The sequence below is a fragment of the Balearica regulorum genome, chromosome 1 (genome assembly GCF_011004875.1).
Source record: "Balearica regulorum gibbericeps isolate bBalReg1 chromosome 1, bBalReg1.pri, whole genome shotgun sequence".
Classification (NCBI taxonomy): Eukaryota; Metazoa; Chordata; class Aves; order Gruiformes; family Gruidae; genus Balearica; species Balearica regulorum.
In genome coordinates, this window is record NC_046184.1 from 137,942,810 (window position 1) to 137,967,864 (window position 25,055).

Genomic DNA, 25,055 nt, shown 5'->3' on the forward strand with positions numbered 1-25,055 from the left:
AAGTTTACGTAAAAATTTACAGTGCTTCCACTGAATGTGACATTTGGAGATAGCTATGCAATTGTAAATCATTCCATGATATATGGCACTGTTTGAAAAGTATTTTTATTGTCATAATAACTATTTTCATATTAAAACAGACATTAGAGTTTTGGCACATTACTGAGCTTATAATTTGGACATGAAATATCAGCTGCCTTAACGTGTTGAAGGCCTGAGGCATAAGGTGGTTATAGTTGCACAATCATCTTCTGAGGCAACCTCTCCCTCTTTACCTCCCAGGGGCAGCTCAAGTTTCAGGTGGAGAAGCTAATTGTTCAGTTCCAAGTTATATCCCCTTCTTAATTTCCAACTGATGACTGCAGCTGTAACAGCAATATAACAAGAAGCAGTACAATTTGAAACATGCATCCATCTATAATTTCTCCATTGGCAAAGGGCAGATATTTTCCTGCAGCTTCTTGGAGCATGAGCTCCTCTCCTCCTATTCCTGTGTATTGGGTCTGTCTGAGATGGAGTCAGTTGTCCCCACAGCAGCCCTCACAGCGCTGTGCTGTGTATCGGCAGCCAGCAAGGTGTTGGTGACACACCAGGGTTTGGCTACTGCTGAGCAGCGCTGGCACACACCAAGGCTTCTCTCCAACATCCCCCTCACCAGTGGGCTGGGGGTGGGCGAGACCTTGGGAGGGGACACAGCCAGGACGGCTGGCCCAAACTGACCGAAGGGACATTCCATACCATATGACGTCTGCTCAGCAATAAGAGCTAAGGGAAAGCAGGAGGAAGCGGGAGGGGGGCATTTATTATTTACGATGTTTGTCTTCCGGAGCAACTGCTACGCGTACTGAAGCCCTGCTTCCCGGGAACTGGCTGGACATCTCCTGCTGATGGGAAGCAGAGAATAAATCTTTTGTTTATTCTTTGCTTCCATGTGCATCCTTTTGCTTTATTAAACTGCCTTTATATTGACCCACAAGGGTTTTTCCATCTTATTTTCTCACCCTCCACCCCCCCGTCCTGCTGAGGAGGGGGGGTGATAGAGCAGCTTGGTGGGCACCTGGGCTCCAGCCAAGGTCAACCCACCCCAGTCTGTATTAATTCGGGCCGAATCTCCCCAACAATTTGTGTAGAGACTCTTCATTGAAGTAGAGGGGATCTGCACGGCAGATATAACATTGTCACTGCTGTCATCGCTGCCAAGGAGAGCTCCTGCCAGCCTGCGGGGCTGCAGATCTGTGCCTTGCCCTGAGAAAGGCGAGGCCACCGCCCCCCTTCCCTACAGAGGAGATGGGGGCTGCAGTCAGCCAAGTGGAAGAAGCTGGCTCCTCTGCTGAGGCTGGCTCTACGTCCTGCTTCATCTCCTGACATTTTATTCTGTCAGAAACAGAGCTGGACCCTGACTTCAATCCTCCTTGCTGCAAGACAGTGCTGATAAGGGCGCAGCGGTTAAGCAAGACTAAGATCCAGCTGATGGCCACAGAAGCAAGAACAGATAAGAATGACCTTTTTTCCCCTGCATCGTCTCTCTTATGGGTGAGTATCTGGGTCATCCAGAGACAGCAATACTCATTATTGCAAAGGGACTAAGCAGCTGTGCCTGGAGAAGGCGGGTCCCTTTGCTCTCTGCACACAGTACTGTACCTACAGGATATACAGACTTGTCCCCATCTCCACCCCTGCCCAAACCTTCCTCCCTCCATCACATGCACAGAAACAGGGGGGTACGTCTGAATCCTGAAAACAGAAGGCTTAACTTCTTCATTCCTCTCATAAACCATGAGGCCCTTCCAAAAATGCAGACATGAACTATGACTGACAGTTCACAAAAAGGAAACGCAATGAACGCAAGGATATCAAACCGGCGATACCTCTGCCAAAGAGTCACCCACGCCAGCCACCTCGCCCCCTGCCCCAGAGAAACAGTGGTGGGCACGGGCAAGCAGCCATCCCCCAGCCACCCCTGTGGCTCAGCCCCTCAGGCAGCTGCTCCCAGAGCCACTGGTCCAGGCGAAGAACCCACTCCAGTCCAGCCACTGCGTAAATTTGTGTAAACACACTCAAGTCTTCAGTAAATTTCTGCTGATGAAAAAAATAACTCCCTGCTTAACCTATTAACTGCAACAATGCTGCTTCCCTTGATTTGGGTACCCTGGGAACACATACAGGCCTTATTTTGAGCAGATGTATGGCAGCCTTAAAACCACTTAGAACTGGAAGTTTAAAGTGACCAGACAACTCTGACTTCTGGGATTCCCAGAGCAGAGCTGATTTTGTTTAGTGGCTAATGTTCTTGTGGGCTTTTAGACTTACTTTGCAGAAACTGAATGTGCCAAGATATGCACCCAATTTAACAACATTAGACTTGAAAGCTGGGTTCAGTCACTTCACAGCAAAATAAAAGCTGTTTTCCAAGCAAGATTGAAAACAGAATCACTTCACAGCAGCAACGTAAATCTTCAACAGATTATTCTTCTGCCAGCCCACCTCACACCACCCCTTCAGATCTCAATCTTTAGTCACCCTAATTATCACCAAGAATAAGTTTTACAAGAGAGTCAATCTGGCAAAAATAAAACTGAAAAACCGCAAGTTGAAACATGAGCTTGGATACAAAGAAATCAAATCAGAAACTACCTCATTGATTTTCCAAGGCCAGATCAGTTACAATGGATGATGAAATACAGGGGTGGAAAAAGCTCTAGCTAATATTCATAAATAGTTACTCCTGCTACTAAAGCTTATGTGTTAAAAAGCTGTAGGGGCTATCAGCATCCCTCTGAAGTGACTGAGTAGTTTAATAACTGAATTCATCCATCCATGCACTCTTCCTGCACAAACCAAGGTATGGATCCTGATGCAAGGTATCTACAGACAATCTCCCAACTAACAATACTATGTTCACTGCAAGTTGTGCCTACATCACTATTTTTAAACCCAGAGCAGTGAATGTGACTCTGCCCAACAGTGAATACTCAGCTGTTTGCATGATATGTACTAGATTTAGTCTTCCTCAGCTGGAAAAAAAAATTGGGTTGTAACACTGATGTTAGGGTGGTGTATAGCTCCTCAGGAAAGTTTAAACAGCCTCAAAGAATAGAAAAGATACCTTTCATATATAAAGATCATTGAAAGAGACACAGTGAATACTACATACGAGCTCCAAGTGATTAATGAAAGTTTGATATCTTATAGCTTTACTCGAAGTTCAGTAAGGTCAGCAGAAACGTGTGATGTGTTTTATGTACCAATGGTCTGCTATGTGTTGTTATGCTTTACTATAAACCAACAGTAACCTGCAGAAGTTGATTGTCACTTCTGGGGTCCTGTCCCACAAATACAATGGGGCAGCTCGCACTGGAGGGAAGCTGCATTAGCCTCACTAGGTTAAGGATTTCTCTAATGGAGCTGGCTGCTCTGTCTGGTCACCACTAAGTAGATAGAGACAGAAACACATCTTGAGCCCATGCTGCTGTGGCACCCCACCTTCACAGCATATGTTCTTGAAAAGCAGGAAGCAGCGACTGCCTGGCAGTGAGAAAGAAATCCTACTTTGCCAAATTTATCATTTAACACCCTCCCCCCCTTCCCAAAACTGCGTAAGACAAGTATATTTTAAAGATTCTTTCCCCCCCCCCCTCAGTTTTGTTCACTACTTCATATTCCTCTCCTTCCCAAGGAGAAATCCCACAATCCCTTCTTTAGATTTACAGGGAGGAAGAAACAACGGTGGTCTCATACGCTTATCAGCATACTCACTTCCTCTTGCACCGTTCCGTAAAAATTCCCTTGCACCCTTGTGTAACCTCTGCGCGTGTCGGCAAACTGCTCACAGCCTGGGAAACTTTTTCCATTGAATTTTCTTTTCATACCAATAAAAACTCAAGACTGAAAAACTCTCAGGCCTTGACACTTCAAGTTTCACTAACAGACTGACTCTGCTGCTACTCCATTTGTCCTGCCAATACATACTGGGATGAAGAGACCGGCCCAAGAAAATTAGTTGCAGACCTCTTAGAAAGTAGCAACTGCAAATCACCCCAGTGCACAGCATTGCTGGGAGATAAGTGCTTTTGCTCAGCAACACAAAGCACACTGAAGCGAGGTCTGTGTGAGAAACGAGAGGCACGCTGGCAAGCAAACCACAAAATACTCTTCTCAAAGTCATCTCTGTTCTTCCACATCTGCCCACTCCACTTCAATAATCATAGAATGGTTTGGGTTGGAAGGGACCTCACCGATCATCTAGTTCCAACCCCCCTGCTGCAGGCAGGGACACCCTCCACTAGACCACGTTGCCCAAAGCCCCATCCAACCTGGATTTGATTTCCAGGGAGGGGGCATCCACAACCTCTCTGGGCAACCTGTTCCAGTGACTCACCACCCTCACAGTGAAGAATTTCTAACATCCAATCTAAATCGACCCTCCTTCAGCTTAAACCCATTACCCCTTGTCCTGTCACTACACTCCCTGATAAACAGTTCCTCTCCAGCTTTCCTGTAGGCCCCTTCAGGTACTGGCAGGCCGCAATTAGATCTCCCTGGAGCCTTCTCTTCTCCAGGCTGAACAATCCCAACTCTCTCAGCCTGTCCTCACAGGAGAGGTGCTCCAGCCCTCCGGTCAGCTTCGTGGCCCTCCTCTGGGAGGACCTATTATGAAACTTTAACCAGACGCATTTGAAACAACCCTGCGCGGCTTTCACCCCCCACATCCACGGGCGAGTTAGTAAGATACACAAAAGCCAAGAGAAAGGCACCCCGAGCACCTGCTTATCCCAGCGATGGGCTGGAAGAGTGAGGAGCTGCTGGAGCGATCAGGTGCCGGTGCCCTGCCTCCTGACCAGCCTGGCTCCTGCCTCCCTGCTCCAGCGCAGCCCTAGGTACCTACCCAGGCACCGCGCCGGGCAGCACCTTCTTCCCAGACCCCTTCCTCAGGGACCAGGCATGGCTCCTGGCTGGCAGGAAAGCATCCACGTCAGGGAGCAGGATCGGGCCAAGAGAGCAGCGACGGGGTCCCAGCTGTGGGCCGGGGCAGCACACGTGGGGTGTGGGTGGCACCAGCCTGGGATCTGTCCCCGGCAAAAGCAGGCGATGCTGGTGGAGCACAGCATGGGACCCCGCAGCCCTCCACAACCGACTGTCCTCCTCCTGCACTAATCCATGCCGCTGTGCCAGCTTAGGGGATATAATTAGATTCACAAAGGAGCCTTGTTACCGCTCCCTGCTAAGAGGCCGTAGGAGTTTTGATTAGTCATACCAGCGACTCCGTCGGCCGACTCCAGTGAACACTGCCTGTGGAGCTCAGCAGGAAAAGCTGAGCAAAGCCCAAAAAATGAAACCAGAAGACTGACTGCTCCTGGAGGAGGAGGAAGGAGGGGGGGATTTTTATTTTTAATTTGAAGCGGTGTTTGACATGGCACGTGGAAAACACACTGAGATTATGCTGCTGAAACTGTTGTTTGGGGTTTTTTTCAGCTGTTCCATCTTTCCCTTTTGCAATCTTCAAAGCACATACGTGGGTGAATAGACCAGTCCGGAGTACTACATTGTAAAGAAGTTAATGTCACCTATGGGATGACAAATCTCTGCTCAAACAGCAAAGCTAAAATAAAATCTCCAGAACAACCTGGGTCTCTTAAGATTTGATGGGTTCTCAATAGCATTTGAAAGTTACAGACATTTTTCCTATACATTAAAAACAACCAGTCAGTCTTCGCAGGGAGCAGCACTTCCCCCAAAAGACAGGCAGCTTGTGATATCCCTTAACCTCAGTACTCAGAAAGGCATTAGAAATTATTGCCTACGGAGAAAACTGGCAGGTACGTCCTTCCATTCCCCGGGGAGACCAATGTGACAAATTGTGGGAATTCTTTCAAAGGACAATTTATTTTAATAATCTTTTGAAAAAAGTAAGCTTTATTCTATAGTCACACCATTAATCCCCTGCCACTGGCCAGATTTGCACATGTAAGCTTGTTACGGTTGCTGACCATCATCATACTGGAGGATGTAAAGGATACAGTAACAGGTTGCATAGAGTTTATTTGGGGCAAAATGAAAAAGATTAGTTCTGTTGTATCCTTAAGGATGAGCCCAGGAGAATGAGTAGGAGAAACTTTCTTCTTATATACTGGCATACATGCCGAGACTAGGTTTTCCTTCAGTTCGCTGACCTATCACACTAAACACTCAATGACTATACATTTTCATTGGTTCTGTGCTATAACCCAGCAGACTGATTGCCACGAGAAGCTGACTGCACCACAGCATCCTTACCATCTGACTGACCCACACCCTGCATATGAAAAATGAATGGCTTTCCACAGGTCAAAGAAGGACGCACTTATCACAAAGGAAATGCTGGAAGTACTGGGGATTTACAGAAATCCTCAAACTTCAGGAAGGAGTAAGTTGGCAAAAGGGCAAGAAGTGGTCTTGTTTTATGCAGGCATCTTGGGTTTTAATAAGAAATCTAGTTAAGACAGCACATGGCAGAATTACACAATTACAAAGAAGTCCAATAGCTCCACTGTGTGAACTTGCTGAAAGTTAGATGTCATATGGCTAAAACTTTCCCAGCCAGACTGCAATATTGTATCAAAAAATGACAACACATTACATAAAAGTGAGAGAATTGATTTCTCACAGATGTTACAGCTACTAAAATGAGGGTTTTTTATGGAAGTAATCTGAATAAAGGTAACCTAGCATGATCCTTTGCTTATCAACAGTAACACACACACATGTATGTGCACACTCAGCCCACAGAAAGACAGACTTTCATTTCAATGAGTCATTTTTCTAACACTGTTTCTGAAAGATTTTAAAAACCATGGTGTTACCATCGTGTGAATGACAATGCAAAGTCCAGCTGACATACTAATCTATATTTGGTGACTTATTTGGCAAAACACAGTAGTAAAATCAAGCAGAAAAAACTTTTTCCCTGAATTTCCAGCAGCAAGTCCATCTTCACTCTATATAACAGAAGAATAAATTGCATACAGTGAGTATTATTGAATCTACTGTCTGGAAAAGTTATAGAACTACATTGGCACAGTAGTAAAAAAGAGATGAAAAACAAATTTAAAAGCAAGTATGTCCTTAATTTTAAAGAAAAGGAAAACCTGAACCTCAAAATAAAGCTGGCTAATAGGATTTTTAATTTGGTTTTAAAAAACTTTTTTCCAGTCTTAATCTGCAATTAGATACTGATGAGCTGTCCTGCGAGACTGCAGCCAGAACAGCAAACAGAGAAAGCAAGCTCATCTTACCTTCGCTACAAGGACTGTTGGGCACCTCACTATATTGCTGGAAAATCGCTGTAAATAAACAGTCATATAATTGCTATGAAAACAGTTATAAAAGACTACTTGAAACCTTAAAAATATCCCTGAAAGGACTGGGATTATTACTGTGCTTATTTTACATATAAGATCCAAAGATCAGAGAAGGTGAGTGACCAGATAAATGCCATGCACAAAAATTTCAGCCTACTGAAGAATAGTGACTTTTTAGTCAAGTATTTTGAGGATGAAGACCCCTCTCACTCAAGGCCTTATCTCAAGTGTAAACCTGCCTCTCTCCAAGAGGGTACCATTAAGTAAATAACCTGGGATCATTATTCTATTTGCTGTTGGATTACAGTGTAGAAGGAAAAGGAGCCTACAGTCAACTTCACACACTTGGTATTAATGCATACGTCCTCACAAAGCTATGACACTGGATTTGCAATCACAACACTATCGAGTCTGTGTAGTACCAAACAACTCTTTGTTAACTGCTCTTTTCTTAAAAGAGGAAACCGTAGGTTCTTAGTTCAAAGGAAACCCCCCCATGCCGCAGTGTGAGCTTCCACAAGGCTTTACCTCCTTACTGAAAAATAAAACACCATCGAGAGCTTTGTAATTCGAAAACAGAACAGGTCAAGAATTACCCTGCCCACCTTCTCCCTGCCCATCCCTAAAAGCAGAAAACTGCGAGTCAGGATGAAACACTTTCAAATGGGAACACGCATATCAGTTTCACTGCGAAAGGCTTCCCAGATCCCTTTTTTTTGTTGTTGTTCATTTTAACCACCAAAGTTGTGGGGAGTAACCTGCTCATCACAGAGCAGTGACACGGGAAAAGCAGCATCTGCATAGCGGCCCATTGCCGAAGGCGCCCGTCCCAGTCTCTCCTCCACCTGACTCTGGCTGCGACGTGGACGTTGCTCCCCACCGAGCCTTTTGGCTGTCCTTCCTCAGGCACACGGCTTTTTGCCAAAAATACAAAGATGAAAACTGGTCAAAAACCTAAATGGTTGATACACGTGCCCCCTTCAAGATATTCTGGGAAGCACATTTGGGATGCTTTTGTCTTGACTGACCTTCCTGCATCATTAGATTATATACTACCATATTTAATGTAGGAACGCTTATCCAAAAGAGACAGTGTGTGTTCTAAAGCAGAAATCTCTAAGTTCCGTATATATTTTTGAAATCCCTTTTAAGTTACTCAATGAAAAGAACAGCCACAAGAGAGCGCTACCAGCAAAGGATTCAACCACAGGGAAAACGACAGGCTTGAAGATATTCAGAATAAAAACAAAACAAAAATGCATCTGTTGTGGTCAGGCGGTCTTACTTGCACATTTAAAAGAAGTCCTCAGACATTTAATCGCTATAGCTGTGATCTTCCAAGTCAGGAGAGATTCTAGGTGTCTCCACTTTTGAACACGGACCTTGAGACATGTTCATTGCTCTCTCTTTGTTTTCAAAGGGAGATTACTCAGCAGTTTTTGGATTTTAGGCACCTTTAAAATGACTCACTCCAGCTGAGGCACCTGAAATTAAAAGGTTGTTTTCCTGTTATCACCATAATTTTTTTAAATGTTTGTAACTCACTAAAACTCAATGCAATGAGCTAAAACATCAAAACTGTGTTTGTGGCTTTAGTGTTTGTTTTTGGTCTCTATGCACTGAATATCTGAATATCTGGTACTCCTTTCTTTCTTACCTTCCCAAGAAAAGTGCTGACAAATCCTAACAACAACAGTCAGCCTATTTCTCTGGAAGCAGCAAATGAACTGCAGCATTTTTTTCCATGCAAAACAGGAGGAGTTCCTGTTTTTGTATTTTCAGCTTCTAGTATCTTATCGTAAAAGGAAGTGACTCCCAAAAAGTATCGCTAAAAAAGAACTGACCTAGAATTTGAAAACAAATAAAAATATAATCACATGCTTAACTTACGGACTTCTGGGGGGAGGGAGGGGCTCTAAAAGATAGAAAAGAAGTAATAAAAGCAACCTGTTAATATTCAGGTGTCTTATAAGTGCAAATTGAATGAGTCTTTTGACAGACAAGTTACTGACAGAGTTCTATGATATAGATATCTGCAAATCTCTCAAATTTTAACATAGCAGCACATCCTACCTTAAATGCCTATTCTCGTCTGCCAAAATTCACACAAAGATCTACACAATTGCCTTTTGCCTTGCTCTCAATCATAGCAAGACCTATAGTCTGGAGCATTGCTCTTTGCTTTCTCCTCCCATGTGTCTGGTAACTGGTTGGTCTGACCTCCCATCTGCCAGTCACCCTGTGTCTGAAAACGGAGCAAACAGCAACGCGGCACCACAGTCAACAGTGGCTCTTTTGAAAGGAGCCATGTTGGAAGGAGCAGGAGGAGCCAGACCTTCTGGCAGGACAGCAGAGTAGCTCCTTTCCTATCCCATGATGTAGTAAGATGCATTTTACATAAAAAGAAACTAAAGAGACCTGCAAAATCCTCTGCTTAGGTCTGTGAAAACAAATAAATGCAAATAAATTATCAAGTCTTAGTGCTCTTAAAGAGTTCAGTCATTAACTTGGGCAAATCAGGATTTCACCATCACAGTTTGCTCCGGTTTTCCTTGTACCCCAGCCCAACTGTACAGGCTTGAGCAGGATGGAACAGCAATTTCATTTACAAATAAGATATGCACTGTTGACAATGAGGTATTAAGTTGTATGAGGTATTAAATCATCAATCTTCCTGCCTGCTAAACTCACAATAGAGTACCATGATAAAACTTCTTCTGGAACTGTTTTTCCTTGCTCTGCCTTGGGGAACTAGACAGATGCATCTGGATGTCTGAGATAAAAGTGTTGATGTTGGGATTTATGGTATATTATATAAGCCATATAAATAATTTTTACTCATTCTTATTTTATGTATATTCCACTACCTTTTGATGACTAGATAGCATTAAACTCTTGATGTCATTCTCTTACCCCAGTTTTTGCCATGATTTACCAGAATTCCTCTAAATGATAATAAAACATTTTTTTTAAAATGAGTATTTATCATCTGGAAGCATCTAAAATGCTTCATGTATCGAAGAATCAGCTCCAAATGCTGGTTCCAGCAGGGTTTACTTTGAAATATTTTGGAAATTATCACGTTACATAAGCAAGGTGCTAAAGAAACTAACCTTTAACATAAATACAAAAGAGGCTTCATTCACCAGTAATGCTGAAGAAAGACGCAGCCTCTGACAGGGTAAATGCTAACTGCAGCAGCAGGAGTCAAGACACATGGGGGATTTTAAGCTGTCTCACCATGGCTGAGGCAAAGGATCAGGAGCGAGGAACAGGACGCAGAGCAGCCTTTGGACACGCTCACCACCACCACTTCTGCCCAGGACGGAGTTAGCAAGCACAGCAGCAGGCAGCTGCCTGCACCGGCCCAACACGCTGCCCTTCAGGCAAGAAAGAACTTGCCACATCCTTGGAGCATGCGGCTGTGGAAACCCTGCTTCGCTTGTGGCCAGAAACAACGGGTGTGTTTTGCCTTCCAGACGCTTACCGCAATGAGCTTACTGGTCGATAGCTGTCCAAACGAACCGAGTTTCCTCAGAAACCACATTCCAAATACCAACCCGTGTTTCTACATGGCTGTGGTGCATTGCCACAGCATTTTCAGCTGTGATTTACCTAGTCACGTCCAAGGTGACCCAAAACCTGGAGTGGGGAAGGAGAGTTCCTCTAGTCCCAGTGCATTTCAGGAGACAATCCAGCCTTAGTCTGTCTCATTCCTTGATAAAACACTATAGCCACATGATGCAAATTACCAAGCCTCCACAAAGAACAACGCCATGAGCTGAGATGCTTCAAGTTTTCTTTGGGAAAGCTATTTTGCTCTGACATGCCCTGTCCCAGATCAGATTTTGAAGACACTACCATCTCCCAGAGTGCTCTCTTCCCCATAAGATGCCACCTCCTGGTTCAACTGCCCACCTGCCAGCAAGGCTGCTCCGTGAGCCAGACCAAAGAACTGACTCTGCTTTCAATGGCAACCCAGCAGAAATTTCCCAAACTCCCAGCTTTTGTCACTCTGTCGTTCCTCTGCACTCAGCATGAAGCTGGACTGAAAGCCTTAAGGGCTGTATAACTCAGCAGTGTAGTAGTTGTGTGTCTGTGCCAGACTTTTGTTTTGCCAGGTGATCCAGTATTATGCAGATTCAGCAGCAATGACCATAAAATAATGGATTTCTTGTGTAAGAGATAAGATGCAAATTTGTTTAGTTATTCAGTAACTACAGCTGCAACACTGTTGCATTCCGGCCCTTGTTTTAAGTTTCTGGAGCTAAGGGTTGCATTCAGAAATTATTTTAAAACCTTTTTATAGTCTTTTCAAGTTGGAAGGTGTTACATGTAGTTACTTGACCAAGTAGAGCATAAAATCTCTACACTCAACACGGTAGGCTACTTGACACTGCAACATTTAAGTGTCCAAGATTCTCCATCTCATCAGTCATTTAATCTTCAGGAGGTGAAATATGTAACCTAAAAGTACCACAAGGTGAACTGCAACACACTAAACCAGGAGTATTATTACTACTCTGTTGAAGTTGTACATGTGCATGTCAAAGTTCTTGACTAGTGTTCAAAAAACACAATGCTTTTCAGTGCTTAAAAGCAACCCCAAACAATTCAATGTTTCAAAATGCATACGACATATACAGAAGCATTCCTTCCAAATGCAAACAAGATTCTTGACATAAGAACGTTATTTATTTGGTATTTAATGGATGGGGTTACAATTCTGTTTCAGTCAGGAGATCTGCAAAGATCTACAGTATTATCAAACACCAAAAAAAAATCCTCTGTGTGTGCACGTGGATGTACTACGTGAAATGAACAAGTCTTCAGATCCCCAAATTTTAGAAGGCTCACCTGTTTCCCCCTCTCACCTAAGGGGCTGCATATTACAGTTTCCACCACCTACACTGAAATTCACCAGTGCAAAGCAGTTTTAAGAATAAATCCAATGTAAGAAGTTCTGGTTAAATCCTGTAAGCACTTGTATACTTTTTTATCTTCAGTCATGTGAGTGTTCTTACTAAATTGGATGAGACTACTCATGCTCAAAATTAACCATTTCGACAAGTGCATGCAGGACTGAAGAAAAAAACCCCTAAAAACCAATCATGACTCACAGGTTGTTACCATCTGATGCATATTCCTTCCCACAAAAAAAAGCAACATTGCCCAATTTTGGTAATTACTTCACAAAACTGAATATCATTGCCACAAGTAACATTTTGAATAAGCATATTCAAATTATAGAGGATTCCTTTTACCCACAAAGAAATGTCTATGCCCTTCCTCATACTCCATATACCACTCTAACAGTGTTGACTTGGTAAAACACAGTGACATAGTGGTGTTGGCTTTCTGATACTCAAAGTTTTACGGGCTAGATTTTTTTAGATTTGTAAAGAAATAAGTTATGAAAGTCACAACATAAAAACATGTCAGTCAGAATATTCGTTGTCTAACATTTGGACAAACATCCAAAACCATGAGACAACAATTTGCTCTTTGAAAGCAAGGACCACCACCAACTGGAGGAACTGAACGTTATGTTCACCTCAGGAGTCCATTAGTGTGTCACTAACAGCATGAATCAAATCATGTTAATGCAACTAAGAAACAGGTGAGGTGAGCAGAAAATTAAGAAATAAAAGCACTTTTTAGATGTACACCTCACCAAAAATACAGCTGGCACAGGAAATATCTGAACACCTGGGTGGTATTGCTGGGGTCATGGTGAAGGGAATATAGATTCACACTGTCTCCATGTTGGTTAAATGACTACGCTGACAGGGGAAATGGTCCTCATTAGGTCTCTTCCAAGGTATAATATGTTGAAAATGTAAGATGAAGGTGTGCAGTCCTCTTTTTGTCATGTTCATTCCTTCCATCAGTAGCAAAGAATCACACAACTGAAGGAGGAGGAGCGCAATGGAGGCCTGGCCAGCCCCAGCTATGCCTGTGGAGGAGGCGGGTGGCATGCCTGAGTGGGACGGGAGCTCCACGCCAGCTGGCCTCCTCCATGGACTCTCACTGAGCATGCACAGAATGGCTTATTTGGCAGTTTCACAGAATCAGAGTAGTAGGGGTTGGAAGGGACCTCTAGAGATCATCTAGTCCAACCCCCCTGCTAGAGCAGGATCACCTACAGCAGGTTGCACAGGATCACGACCAGGCAGGTTTCGAATATCTCCAGAGAAGGAGACTCCACAGCCTCTCTGGGCAGCCTGTTCCAGTGCTCAGTCACCCTCACAGTGAACATGTTTTTTCTCATGTTCAGACGGAACTTCCTGTGTTCCAGGTTGTGCCCATTGCCCCTTGTCCGGTCACTGGGCACCGTAGAGAAGAGTCTGGCCCCTTCCTCTAGACATCTACCCTTTAGATATTTATAAGCATTAGTAAGATCCCCTCCCAGTCTTCTCTTCTCCAGACTAAACAGACCCAGCTCCCTCAGCCTTGCCTCATGTGAGAGATGCTCCAGTCCCCTAATCACCTTTGTGTCCCTCTGCTGGACTCCCTCCAGTAGATCCCTGTCTTTCTTGAACTGAGCTGCCCTGAACTGAACACAGTATTCCAGACGTGGCCTCACCAGGGCAGAGTAGAAGGGGAGGAGAACCTCCCTCGACCTGCTGGCCACGCTCTTCTTAATGCACCCCAGGACACCGTTGGCTACCTTGGCTACAAGGGCACATTGCTGGCTTATGGAGAGCTGCTTGTCCACCAGGACTCCCAGGTCCTTCTCTGTAGTGCTGCTTCCCAGCAGGTCAACCCCTAACCTGTGCTGGTGCCTGGGGTTGTTCTTCCCCAGGTGCAGGACCCTACACTTGCACTTAATGAATTTCATACGGTTCTTCTCTGCCCAATTCTCTAGTCTGTCCAGATCTTGCTGAATGGCAGTGCAGCCTTCTGGTGTGTCGGCCACTCCTCCCAGTTTAGTATCATCAGCAAAGCTGCTGAGGGTACACTCTGTCCCCTCATCCAGGTCATTGATGAATATGTTGAATAAGACCGGACCAAGCACTGACCCTTGGGGGCACATCACTAGCTACAGGTCTCCAACTAGAATCCGCGCCGCTTATCACAACCCTCTGGGCTCTGCCATTCAGACAGTTCTCAACTCACCTCACTGTCCACTCATCCAACCCACACTTCCTAAGCTTATGAGGATGTTATGAGAGACGGTGTCAAAAACCTTGCTGAAGTCAAGGCAGACAACATCCACTGCTCTCCCTTCATCTACCCAGCTGGTCATGCCATCATAGAAGGCTATCAGATTGGTCAGGCATGATTTCCCCTTGGTGAATCCATGTCGACCACTCCCAGTAACCTTCTCCTCCACGTGCTTATTGATAACCACCAGAAAAAGTTGTTGACTGGCCTGTAGTTTCCTGGGTCGTCCTCCTTGCCCTTTTTGAAGACTGGACATTAAGCACTCCTTCACAGAAAGATCCTGCTGGGATTGCTAGGCACTCCTTAAAACACAGGACATCCACCCCAAGAGCTCCTGAACCAGGCCTGCGGGCACTGCGCAATTCACATGACACATTACATTTGTACTTATCTGGCTGTCGTGGTTTAGGTCCAGCCAGCAGCTGAGGGCCACACGGCCGCTCGCTCACCCCTCCCGCAGCGTGATGGGGAGGAGAAGTATAACAAAAGGCTTGGGTCGAGATAAGGACAGGGAGAGATCACTCACTAATTATTGTCACGAGCAAAACAGACTGAACTGAGAGAGGGAATTCATCTAATTTATTACTAAACAAAACAGAGTAGAGGAATGAGAAATAAAACCAAATCTTAAAACACCTCCCCCCACCCCTCCCATCTTCCCGGGCTCAACTTCACTCCCGGCTTCAACCTCCACCCCCCCCAGCGGCACAGGGTGGGGGTCAGTTCAGCTCTGCCGCTTCTTTGTCCTCAGGGGGAGGACTCCTCTCATCGTTCCCCTGCTCCAGCATGGAGTCTCTCCCACAGGCTACAGTCCTTCACAAACTGTTCCAGCGTGGGTCTCTTCCATGGAGTGCAGACCTTCAGGAGCAGACTGCTCCAGCGTGGGTCCCCCACGGGGTCACAAGTCCTGCCAGCAAACCTGCCCTGGCGTGGGCTCCCCTCTCCACGGGTCCACAGGTTCTGCCAGGAGCTTGCCCCAGCGCGGGCTTCCCACGGGGTCACAGCCTCCTTCAGGTGCCTCCACCTGCTCCGGTGTGGGGTCCTCCATGGGCTGCAGGTGGAATCTCTACACTCCCTCATCCTTCCTCCATGGGCTGCAGGGGGACAGCCTGCCCCACCATGGTCTTCACCACGGGCTGCAGGGGGATCTCTGCTCCGGCGCCTGGAGCACCTCGTGCCCCTCCTTCTGCACTGACCTGGGTGCCTGCAGAGTTTCTTACATCTTCTCACTCCTCTCTCTGGCTGCAAAAGCTCTCTGTCCAACTGGTTTTTTTCCCCTTCTTAAATATGTTATCCCAGAGGCGCTGATTGGCTTGGCCTTGGCCAGCGGCGGGTCCGTCTTGGAGCCGGCTGGCATTGGCTCTGTCAGACACAGGGGAAGCTTCTAGCAGCTTCTCACAGAAGCCACCCCTGTAGCCCCCGCCGCTACCAAAACCTTGCCATGCAAAACCAACACACTGGCTCCTGCCGTCCCCCCACGAGCCATGGTAGCTCACTGGCAGCACCAAAGGAGAGAAACAGAGGCCCTGCCCTGGTGATGCCCTGTCACACATCCTGACACACATGGCTTGCTCCTCCCTCCATCACAATACCTGGCTGGGAGCAGGGGCTGCTAGACATCCTATCTGGCACGTATTTAAAACCAGCCATCTTGCTTAGGGCAGAAGAGCGGGCATACAGCAATGCAGTGACCCGCTTCTCAGAGAATTTGCCATAGGGGAATTAACAGCCCAGCCCTTCTACCACCTGCAGCCACGCAGAAACGTTCAAGGCTTGAACTTGAAAGCTGTATGCATCTGTTACAAATACCCACTTGCAAAGTGTGTACACTGAGGGTCTGCACAGGCACACGCTGTTCCACACCCACATCAATTCCAAGAAACAGGGGTAGCAAGGAGCTATCACACTTGCCTACTTCTTACAGCAATGGTATGTGCATGCATACACAGCCCTGGAAAGCCCTACTGCAGTTTCTTACCTATTTCCAAAGTGTGGCTGAAAAAACAGAAATTTAAAAAAAAAATTACAAAAAAAAATAAAAAAAATCTGTCCTTGGTCAGTGAAGGCCAAGGTCAATCTTCAAAAAGGAAGAACTACGTCTACTGGGCAAGAAGAGAGCAATCACTGCTACGTGTTCTGCTGTAACAAATCCTAGTTCCAGAAGCAATGAAATAAAATTTAACAACAAAACAGATTTTACTTCTACTCAAGAGTGGTTCTCCACAAACACATTTAGGTTACTGAGGGACACCTAACCATAACCGTTGACTAAATATCTGTAATACTTGCTTAAAATCTGCAAAGCTACACGTATCTTTCTATTCTTGTTTCCTATACTATTTTGACATCTATAAAACTAGAACTATCAAGTGGCCAACACAGGTAAGAGACAGAATTCACAGTCCTCAATCCTTATCTTGTAATTGTACTGAAAACACACATCCCTCACCTTCCAAAGTCATCTCACAAATTGATATTGCCAAGTTTCACAAAGTACTCCTGCAGCCAAAAGGAGCTACGAAGTGCACAACTAGCTGCCCCACAAGTGATAAATGGGTAAGACTAAATTCCCTTGGTAAGTTACACAAAACCCACTATGGAAAGGTCACTGGTGGTGATGAGCACAGTTCTGCTCAGAACATAACAAAATTTCAGTGTTCTCCCATCTGAATGCTGTAAATGAATGTTACATTTTTATTCCCAAACTTCTGCCCCAGTCTCAGGTTCTGAAACACTACTGTACAATCTCGGAGCCATCGGGACATTCATTAAAAACTCTCTGCTGTGCTTTGAATAAATGGTTGTCTCTCTTCATGAAGTGCCATGCAAATAAAGATTATCCTAACTTTCCACATCCAGGTGTTCATAGTTCATGCATCATGACATTCACTTCCCTTATTAGGATTTTGCACAGTAAATTTCAGGGTTCAGACTATGCTTCTGATGGCAAGTGTTTGCTCTCACTCTCTTTCCTTCTCCCTCCTGCACGAAGGGACTCCTCAGCACTGCAAAAACAGCTTGCACTTCCACCACATAAAGGCACCAAAACAAAATGCTGTATGAAGGAAAAGAAAAAACATCCGCTCACCTGTGCACGCCAGATCTACTCCAGAACTTTAAGGCTGGTTCTCAGGCATTGGCAGTACCTGCAGAGCTGGTTGTTAAACTGAAAGTCCAGCTTCCCGTCACCAGCAGAGCCTGAGGAAAGGAAGTCCCTGGCTACTCCCTCCCTTGCCCACCCATTCCCACTGTCACGAACAGACAGTTCAAGCAGCCAACAGGACAACCCCACAAAACTTCTTAAGAGTGGCTCCCAAAGGCCATAGAATCCCACCCTGTCTTTAACAGTAATAAACCACAAATGAAAGTGTCACCTATGTGCCGGGTTTTTTACAGTTTAATGTGTCTTAGGAATTCATAGTGAAAAATAATTCCAAACTTTGATGGATTTGTGGTATATGCTTATTCCTTAGCATGTGCAAAGGAACGGAGATTATATTTAATAACTAGAAGGGAAGTTAGGTTAGAAGTGTACGCGGAACAGTTAAATTACACAGAATATGGTAACCACCTCTGTATCAACACTCAGAGCAATTTTACATGTGTATATATAGACATGCACACATCTTTTGCAAAACAAGAGCAATTCACACACAATTTCTGCAAAAAATGTCCTACGCACACTCTCCATTTTCCTAAGAAAGGAATCTACTCAAGAAATGACTCAGCATTACACTGAAGAACTAGCACGTAATTAATACGTGTTGTTTTGACAAATCCACTTGAGAAAACAACATGAAGCCTCCAGAGTCTTCTTTTAATCCAAGACCAGAAGTACACCACACTTGTTCAACCATCAATATACGTAAGCTACTTAAAACACCATGTTTGCTGTTAAGACAGTGGCACAGCCCTGATTTGGTTTAGACCACAACTATGCAATGTTTCAAAAAAACCACAGGAAAGCATGTGTGAGGAAAGCCAGCACATTTATGCTGAGTATTTGGTACTGCAGGCACTTAGAGATGAACGTTATTTTCCCTACGCAAGTCAAGCATCAGATTCTTTAAAAACAGTGGGTAAAAATAATTTTGTGGAAGCCAGCTACCACTGCTGAACACCACCAGCCTCTTGAGAAACTTTTGCCAGTCACAAGTTAATTATTATGAATGAAACACATTACTCACTATGGCAAAACTTTTTCACTTGGTCTTGGCTGTAGGTGCATTGTTAGACTTACAAACCAAAAATAGCATGCCCTACTGCTTCCCAGGTACAGAAATAATTAGATCAATATAAGATCAGGACGTGCCATTACTGCATGACTAAGTGACCGACATGGAGGAATTTCACATGGACACGCTTCTCAGTGGTGACAAATAAAACCTGGTTTTTCTGGATCAATTCTACTGACATTAATAGGAAGTTCGTTCTCTACTTTCCAGAAGAATTTTGTTAAAAAGTAATTTTTCCACATTATGATAGTTCTAAAAAAAATTGCTTTTCACTTCTGGATCAGTCTAGAAATAGATACTACAAACAACTTTAGGGAAAAGGGATTTCAACACAAAATCTAGGTCTTCGTTAACTCTCACAGACAGCAAGGACAAAATATGATGAAAACAAAGATTCTTTAAACCTTCAGGACCGGGTTGTTGAATTTGTCTATTTTGCACTTCAGATTATCACACCGACACCGAATAAAATGTTAAACCAACACTATAGAGAAGCATCACAGTGCTAGACTAAGGACACAGGGCAAACAGAGAAAAAGATGCTAAGAGGACTTGCAGATCAATACTTCATTTTATATGTAACTCAATGAAAGGGAATTGTGGAATTATTCCCAGTCTCCCCAGAGAACAGTAAGGGTGGATCTAAAGACAACTGAAATAGTCTAAAAATGCTAAGGCAGCCATTTCGAGATTGCTGTAATTAATTAAAGTGCAGACTGCCTCTGAAAGGGGTGGTCCTATCCAGCTGACAACCTACTTCCCCAAGTAATTTTGCAGTCAGATCAGTTCCCCGATCCAATTCAAACCAGACCTGCAGGAGTGCTCATACAAAGACTAAACAACTGGTTTGCTTAAAGACAGGACTGTTTAAAGCACTCATAAAAATTCAGCCTAAGATTTAGGGCAAACAGAACAAAACAATGCTGTTGTTCAAACCGTAACTTCTGGAAGAAAGCATGCAACAAGGCTTTTATAAAAACCTGCATCGTTTGAAGTTCCAACAGGAAAAGAAAAGCTATTTCACAGCACACAGACAGCAGTGCATGAGAACGAGTTGGCCAAGAATAAAAAGAGACTGGGTGTTAAAAGGTTTCTGACCGTCAAAGGACTGATGTCCTAAGGCAACTTTCCAAGAGAAAGAGCAAAGTTGAAAAAACACAGACAAAAAACCCTAGCTAATTTAATTCAGTAAGTTTTATGAAATTTTATCTAATATTATGCAGTCTTATGAATGACCCAAAAGGCTCTTGCCTCTTTTGGGATCTATGGAAATCTTCTTGAATTTAAGACAAAAATGTTTTCCCTAACAACAGCCACTATTTCAGCCTCTTGGCTAGAACAGCGAGGTTGCTTTTGCCCATGGCACATGTGCTAGGGAAAGAAAAAGAGGAGGGATGAGAAAGGACTGATGAAAACCCATCAGCTTTGCATCCAACTGCACGCAGGCATGCATAGCAATGGGGCTCTGTTGACTGCAGAGAACAGCCACAAATCCACAGCAGCAAACCAGTGCTTGATCAGCTGTATGAAAGTTCTCCGAAATCACACGCGTGAAGTGAAGTACTTGTGAATGACAAGAATGGCATAGCTGAGGGTATTTCAGCATCAAACTTTCTGCCATTTCCAAAGATAGATCAGAATTCACAGATTCTGAGCAAGTTACTGTCATAAGACTGAAAAGCACCACGAAAGAGGGAATCTTTCCACTTGGTCTGAAGCTTTTCATAGTAATTAAGACTTGCTGTCTTGGCAGATTCTTCAATGTCTATAAAACTTCTCAACCCTGAAGTTCTCCCTTTCTGTGACAGAAACAGCTGATGTAACCTCCACTAACAAAAGTGCCTTTACTGGAATAGCGCAAGTTGAAACTGCTGAACGTCAATATGATTTATAATAGTTGTGAATGCATTTTATTTTGCATTTATTAGCTTCAATGCTACAAAAATTTTGGAAGAGCTTACAGAAGTAGCTATTGGTGAGGATATAACCTATCACCTGTGAAAGTGATTCAGGTCCCATAATTCCTTCTGTCAAAACACCTTCTTAAACCAAAGGTGAAAAGCATGCTTTTGTATCAGCGCTATTTCACAAAAGATAGTCCCCAGTTAAGACAGCCTCCCACAGTGGTTATATTTACAGACTGGATCACCATACGTGTCAAACCCCAATTCTCAGCATTTTCAGCGTTATTGTTGCAAAGACACCCAAAATTCTCTCATGAAAGACTGGTTGGTATAATTTGATAAAAGCAATTAATTAGAAAGGTCTGATTCATCAGAGTAGGAAATTAATGAGAAAGATTTGTTGTTCAATTTCCTGGTTTGAATGTTTGTTTCAGAAATTACAAGCTTTAACCTGCTTCAACATCTGTTCACTTTTGTCAAAATTATTTTATCAAACTTATTTTTAATTCAAGTTAGTAAAAAAAATGTGAAAAGTCGTAAGTCAAAATGACAAAACGAAGTTTCCATACCAAAAATGTGTTCTGTTTTGATAAACTGTTTCAGTTTTTCCTGTCACTAATAACTAACTGAAAGTACTCTTTACCCAAACCACGTAAGAAATGCTTGAGACCTCAAACATTCTCACAAAGCAGGAAAAAGCTTTTCCAAAAGCTTCCCATATAACCCGCTCCTCACAGCCCAACTAGCCTGCATAGCAAACATGCTAAAAAGCATTCTGTGTCCGCGCACCAAAGGCGGGGAAGCAGGGCAGGATGGACATGGCAGCCTGCTTTGGGCGGACAGAAAGGATCAGAGTCTTGATTCACCACATCACAGCAGTATTGAATATATTGCCTCAGTTTTTGCTCTGATCAATAGGCTACCTCTCCCCACACCTTCATCCATAAGGAGTCTGTGTTCAAGGAGGTAACACTGTATAATATGCGCATTAATAACACTGAATGAAAGTCATTAACTTGCCAAGTCTTGGCAAATTTAGTTGCCCAGTAACTTACAGGCTGGAACATATTTGGTTTTCAAGTTGAACGACACAAGCTTACCTTTTAACTACAAGCTTCAGCGTCTTGTGTGAACCTTTCACCAGATAGATTGCTTCTTGTCGGAAACCAGAGAGGCCCACATCATTGATGCCAACAATTTCATCCCCAGCCAGTAACTTGTCCACAGCTGCAGCCTTGCTCCCATCTTCAATCTGAAGGAAAAGCATATCAAATGGTAGAATTATTGAGGTTGCACTGACACCTTTAAAGTAAATTAATGAGCTTTCAATATTGGCTTCATACAGTAATTACTACAGTAATTAAGTGGTTAAAAGGATTTTTAAAAATACTTTTAAAAATGCTACAAAGAGAGTAATGATATGGAGACAAATAGAACAGGAAAGAAATGGAAGGGAGGGAAATCAGAGAAAACTAGAAAGCTTGATGGAAATTTGGGTGTCAAATGCATCTGTGATCTTCAGCTCCATTCAATACAGGACAGGTAATCATACTTGCAAACAGAGCTTTGGGCAGGCATCTTAAAATCTGGTTCTCTAGAGAAGGTAACCAACAACATTAACCATATAGCCAATAATGTTAACCAGAGAGTCAACTCCAAAAATCTGGCATGCTATGAAATCCTACGATATTGCATAACAAGTTGGTCTAGAAAATAAAGTGATTTTCATCAGATACATAACGTTTAGGAAAGTATCTTGAGAATTTACAATCCATACAGCTAATGAACAGCTCTGGCCAGAAGAAGAGATGATGGTCTGAGATCCGAGGAAGAAAAATAGCATGTTACACTGCCAAAGAACACAGCAATACTAAGGGAAATTCACTGGAAGATTATTTTGCTGCCACAGGCATCTCTTGCATGCACTGAATTTTTACAGAACTATTCATAACATGTGGCAAAACATGGACAAGATAAATTACAGAGTCAGTTTTTGGCAATTCCCACCACAATGAAGGAAACAAAGCCAGTACAAGTTACCTATTTTTTTAAAATTTAAAACAAATCCCAAATGCTCGATCAGCCAGACTAGCAAGTACACACAGTTTGAACTGATTTCAAATATAGCTGTAAGTGTTGAACATTTTGCAATTCAGGCCCTCAGCTTTCTCAGTTTCTTCCCATCTCCTTTGCTGTTGACGCACCCTCTGGCTTCCCAGTTGCTTGGGCTCATGATTTATGCATTTAATTTTATTCCTCCCTCACTTGTTCACAATCCATATCCCACTTCTTCTTGTAGATTTGACACACTGTCTTCAAAGCAAAGACTTTCATTCTATAGTGCCTTGACTACAGTATCTCTGAGTCCCACATTATTAAATGCCAGTGAACCTACAAAGAAGAAATCCTTGTAATTGCCCCAACTGCAGAAAGCTCCATAAAGAACCGCCATCTTCTGAGGCACCAAAGTCAATCTACAGCGAGATAAATCCAGAGGAAACCTAACTTTACGAATTCTGAAGCTCACAGGACAGGTTTTAGGGGAACTCCAGCAAACAAAGTATAAATTAAATAACCCAATAAAATAAAGCAGTATCTCTTGATGAAAGTACATTAGGAAGATCTCATACATGGCAGCAATCTCACTGCAGGCACATAAAAAGCCCTCTATGTAAGTTTAGGATAAACGTTCTTAAAAATCTTCAGACCTCTAAATCTAAGCCAAAAAAGAATGCCATGAAAATTGCTTAGTCTTATATCCCATTCTAAAACGCTCATTATTAATACTAATTAAGCAACTTAATTTCCAGAACTTGTTATCTTAATAAAAACACATAATTAAAGACAGACCAAGTTTCTACATTCCAACACATCTAGTTCTCAAGCTATACCTGCCTCTGACCTGCTTGTGCATCCTCTGAACATCAAGAATTTACCAGAATACCGAATTATCACTGCAAATCTACAGTAAAGTTGAAAACAAGGGAGCAGCAGTGGAAATCACTTATATGCAAGGAAAGATTTCAGTTCAGGGATGTTAACTACAGCGTGGCTCTAAGAGGGACCCCGAAGCAAGGCAGAGCGAAACAAGAGAAGGCGCAGCTGGGGAGTCATGAGTCTCAAGCCTCCTAACAGGCAACTGCAAGTCTTTCAAATGTTCCGGATGCATTTCTGGGTTACTACTAAATAGTTTGGAGGTCTAAAGCCCGGTAGGTCAGAAAAGCAGGGCCAAAACATTAATGAAAGTCAAAGTTGAATCACTAGAATTGTAGGGAGAACGTCAAACAGAGGTGAAAGAAAAAAAAAGGGGGGGGGGGAAGAGGAAGATATCTTGTGTCTTGTATGAGGACACATTTTAAACTCCAAAATGTAGATGCCAACCAGTTGTGGCCCTTATGCTCGGAGCAAGGCACCAGCCAAATGACCAGGGGTGAGAAGTCCATGGGCCCTGCCACCTGGGCCTGAAGACCTCAAAGGGGTCTTTTTTGTCTTTTAAAAAAAAAAAGGAAAAAAAAGGCAGTGCAAAAATCTGTCTCCTAGGGTTTCAAGGAATGTTCATTGTTCTCAGTAAGTGTGTTTGTTTTTTCTTCAGGCTGGCAATGCACTGACGGCAGGGAGTATTCAGTTACCCCCTCTGAGTTTTCATTTCAGCAGGGAGACTACACATTCCACACAGTGCAAGCTTTCCAAAGAGACTTTGGCTGTCCAAAACAACGTTAATAGAAAAAAAATTAAAAATTTAAAAAATCAAAACCTGGACACAAAGCTGAAGCTGTCCTTATGAAAACTGGAAGTGGCTATCTTTCATATCTTGCTTCCAGACCAGCTGCAGCTAGGGAGAATAAAAACTACACATCCATTCACAGTAAAAGTCTCCTCAAGCTGAACAAATTTAAACATAAATCTTCTGTACTAGTTTTACCTCAGATCCCTCAATGGCTGCAAGAATGTGATTCCACTTGACAATGCACTTTTAAGTGGAAACGGCAATGTTAGCTGGACAGGAAAAACAATTTCTTCAGCTACACTAAAGAGTCCTTTAGCCATAATGACTAAAAACCCAAAACCCAAACATTAGCAGACATCTAAAGAAACACAGTAAAAAAAAAAAAAAAAAAAAAAAGAATCAATGAGGAAAAGACCTCTGCAAAACCACTGCCCTACTAACCTGCCCACTCAAGTGCAAACTGGATGGTGCCATTCCAGCTTCTCCTTCAGGTTTTCTCTTTTTCTGTTTTCTAGTCTTTTCATTTATTGTTTTTATTTATTCACCCATTGATAAACTTTCCATCTCATCAGACCTGCACTAGAAGTGTAAATCCCAACCAAAATACATAAACATTTTAGAACTAGCAAATACACTTGAAAATTTCAGAACTATTTTTCACACCTCAAACATAAATGTATTTCAC

The 25,055-nt window shown here is 43.4% G+C and overlaps 1 protein-coding gene across 3 annotated transcripts in view; it reads right to left on the bottom strand.

Annotated features, from left to right (window-relative positions):
* Nucleotides 1–25,055, bottom strand: part of SHROOM2 (shroom family member 2) — a 132,991-nt gene that overhangs the window by 57,654 nt on the left and 50,282 nt on the right. For all 3 annotated transcript variants that reach the window (XM_075776602.1, XM_075776609.1, XM_075776617.1), the window contains exon 2: nucleotides 21,744–21,895. In XM_075776602.1, the coding sequence (XP_075632717.1) occupies nucleotides 21,744–21,895 (152 nt within the window). The remainder of the gene's footprint in view (nucleotides 1–21,743; nucleotides 21,896–25,055) is intronic.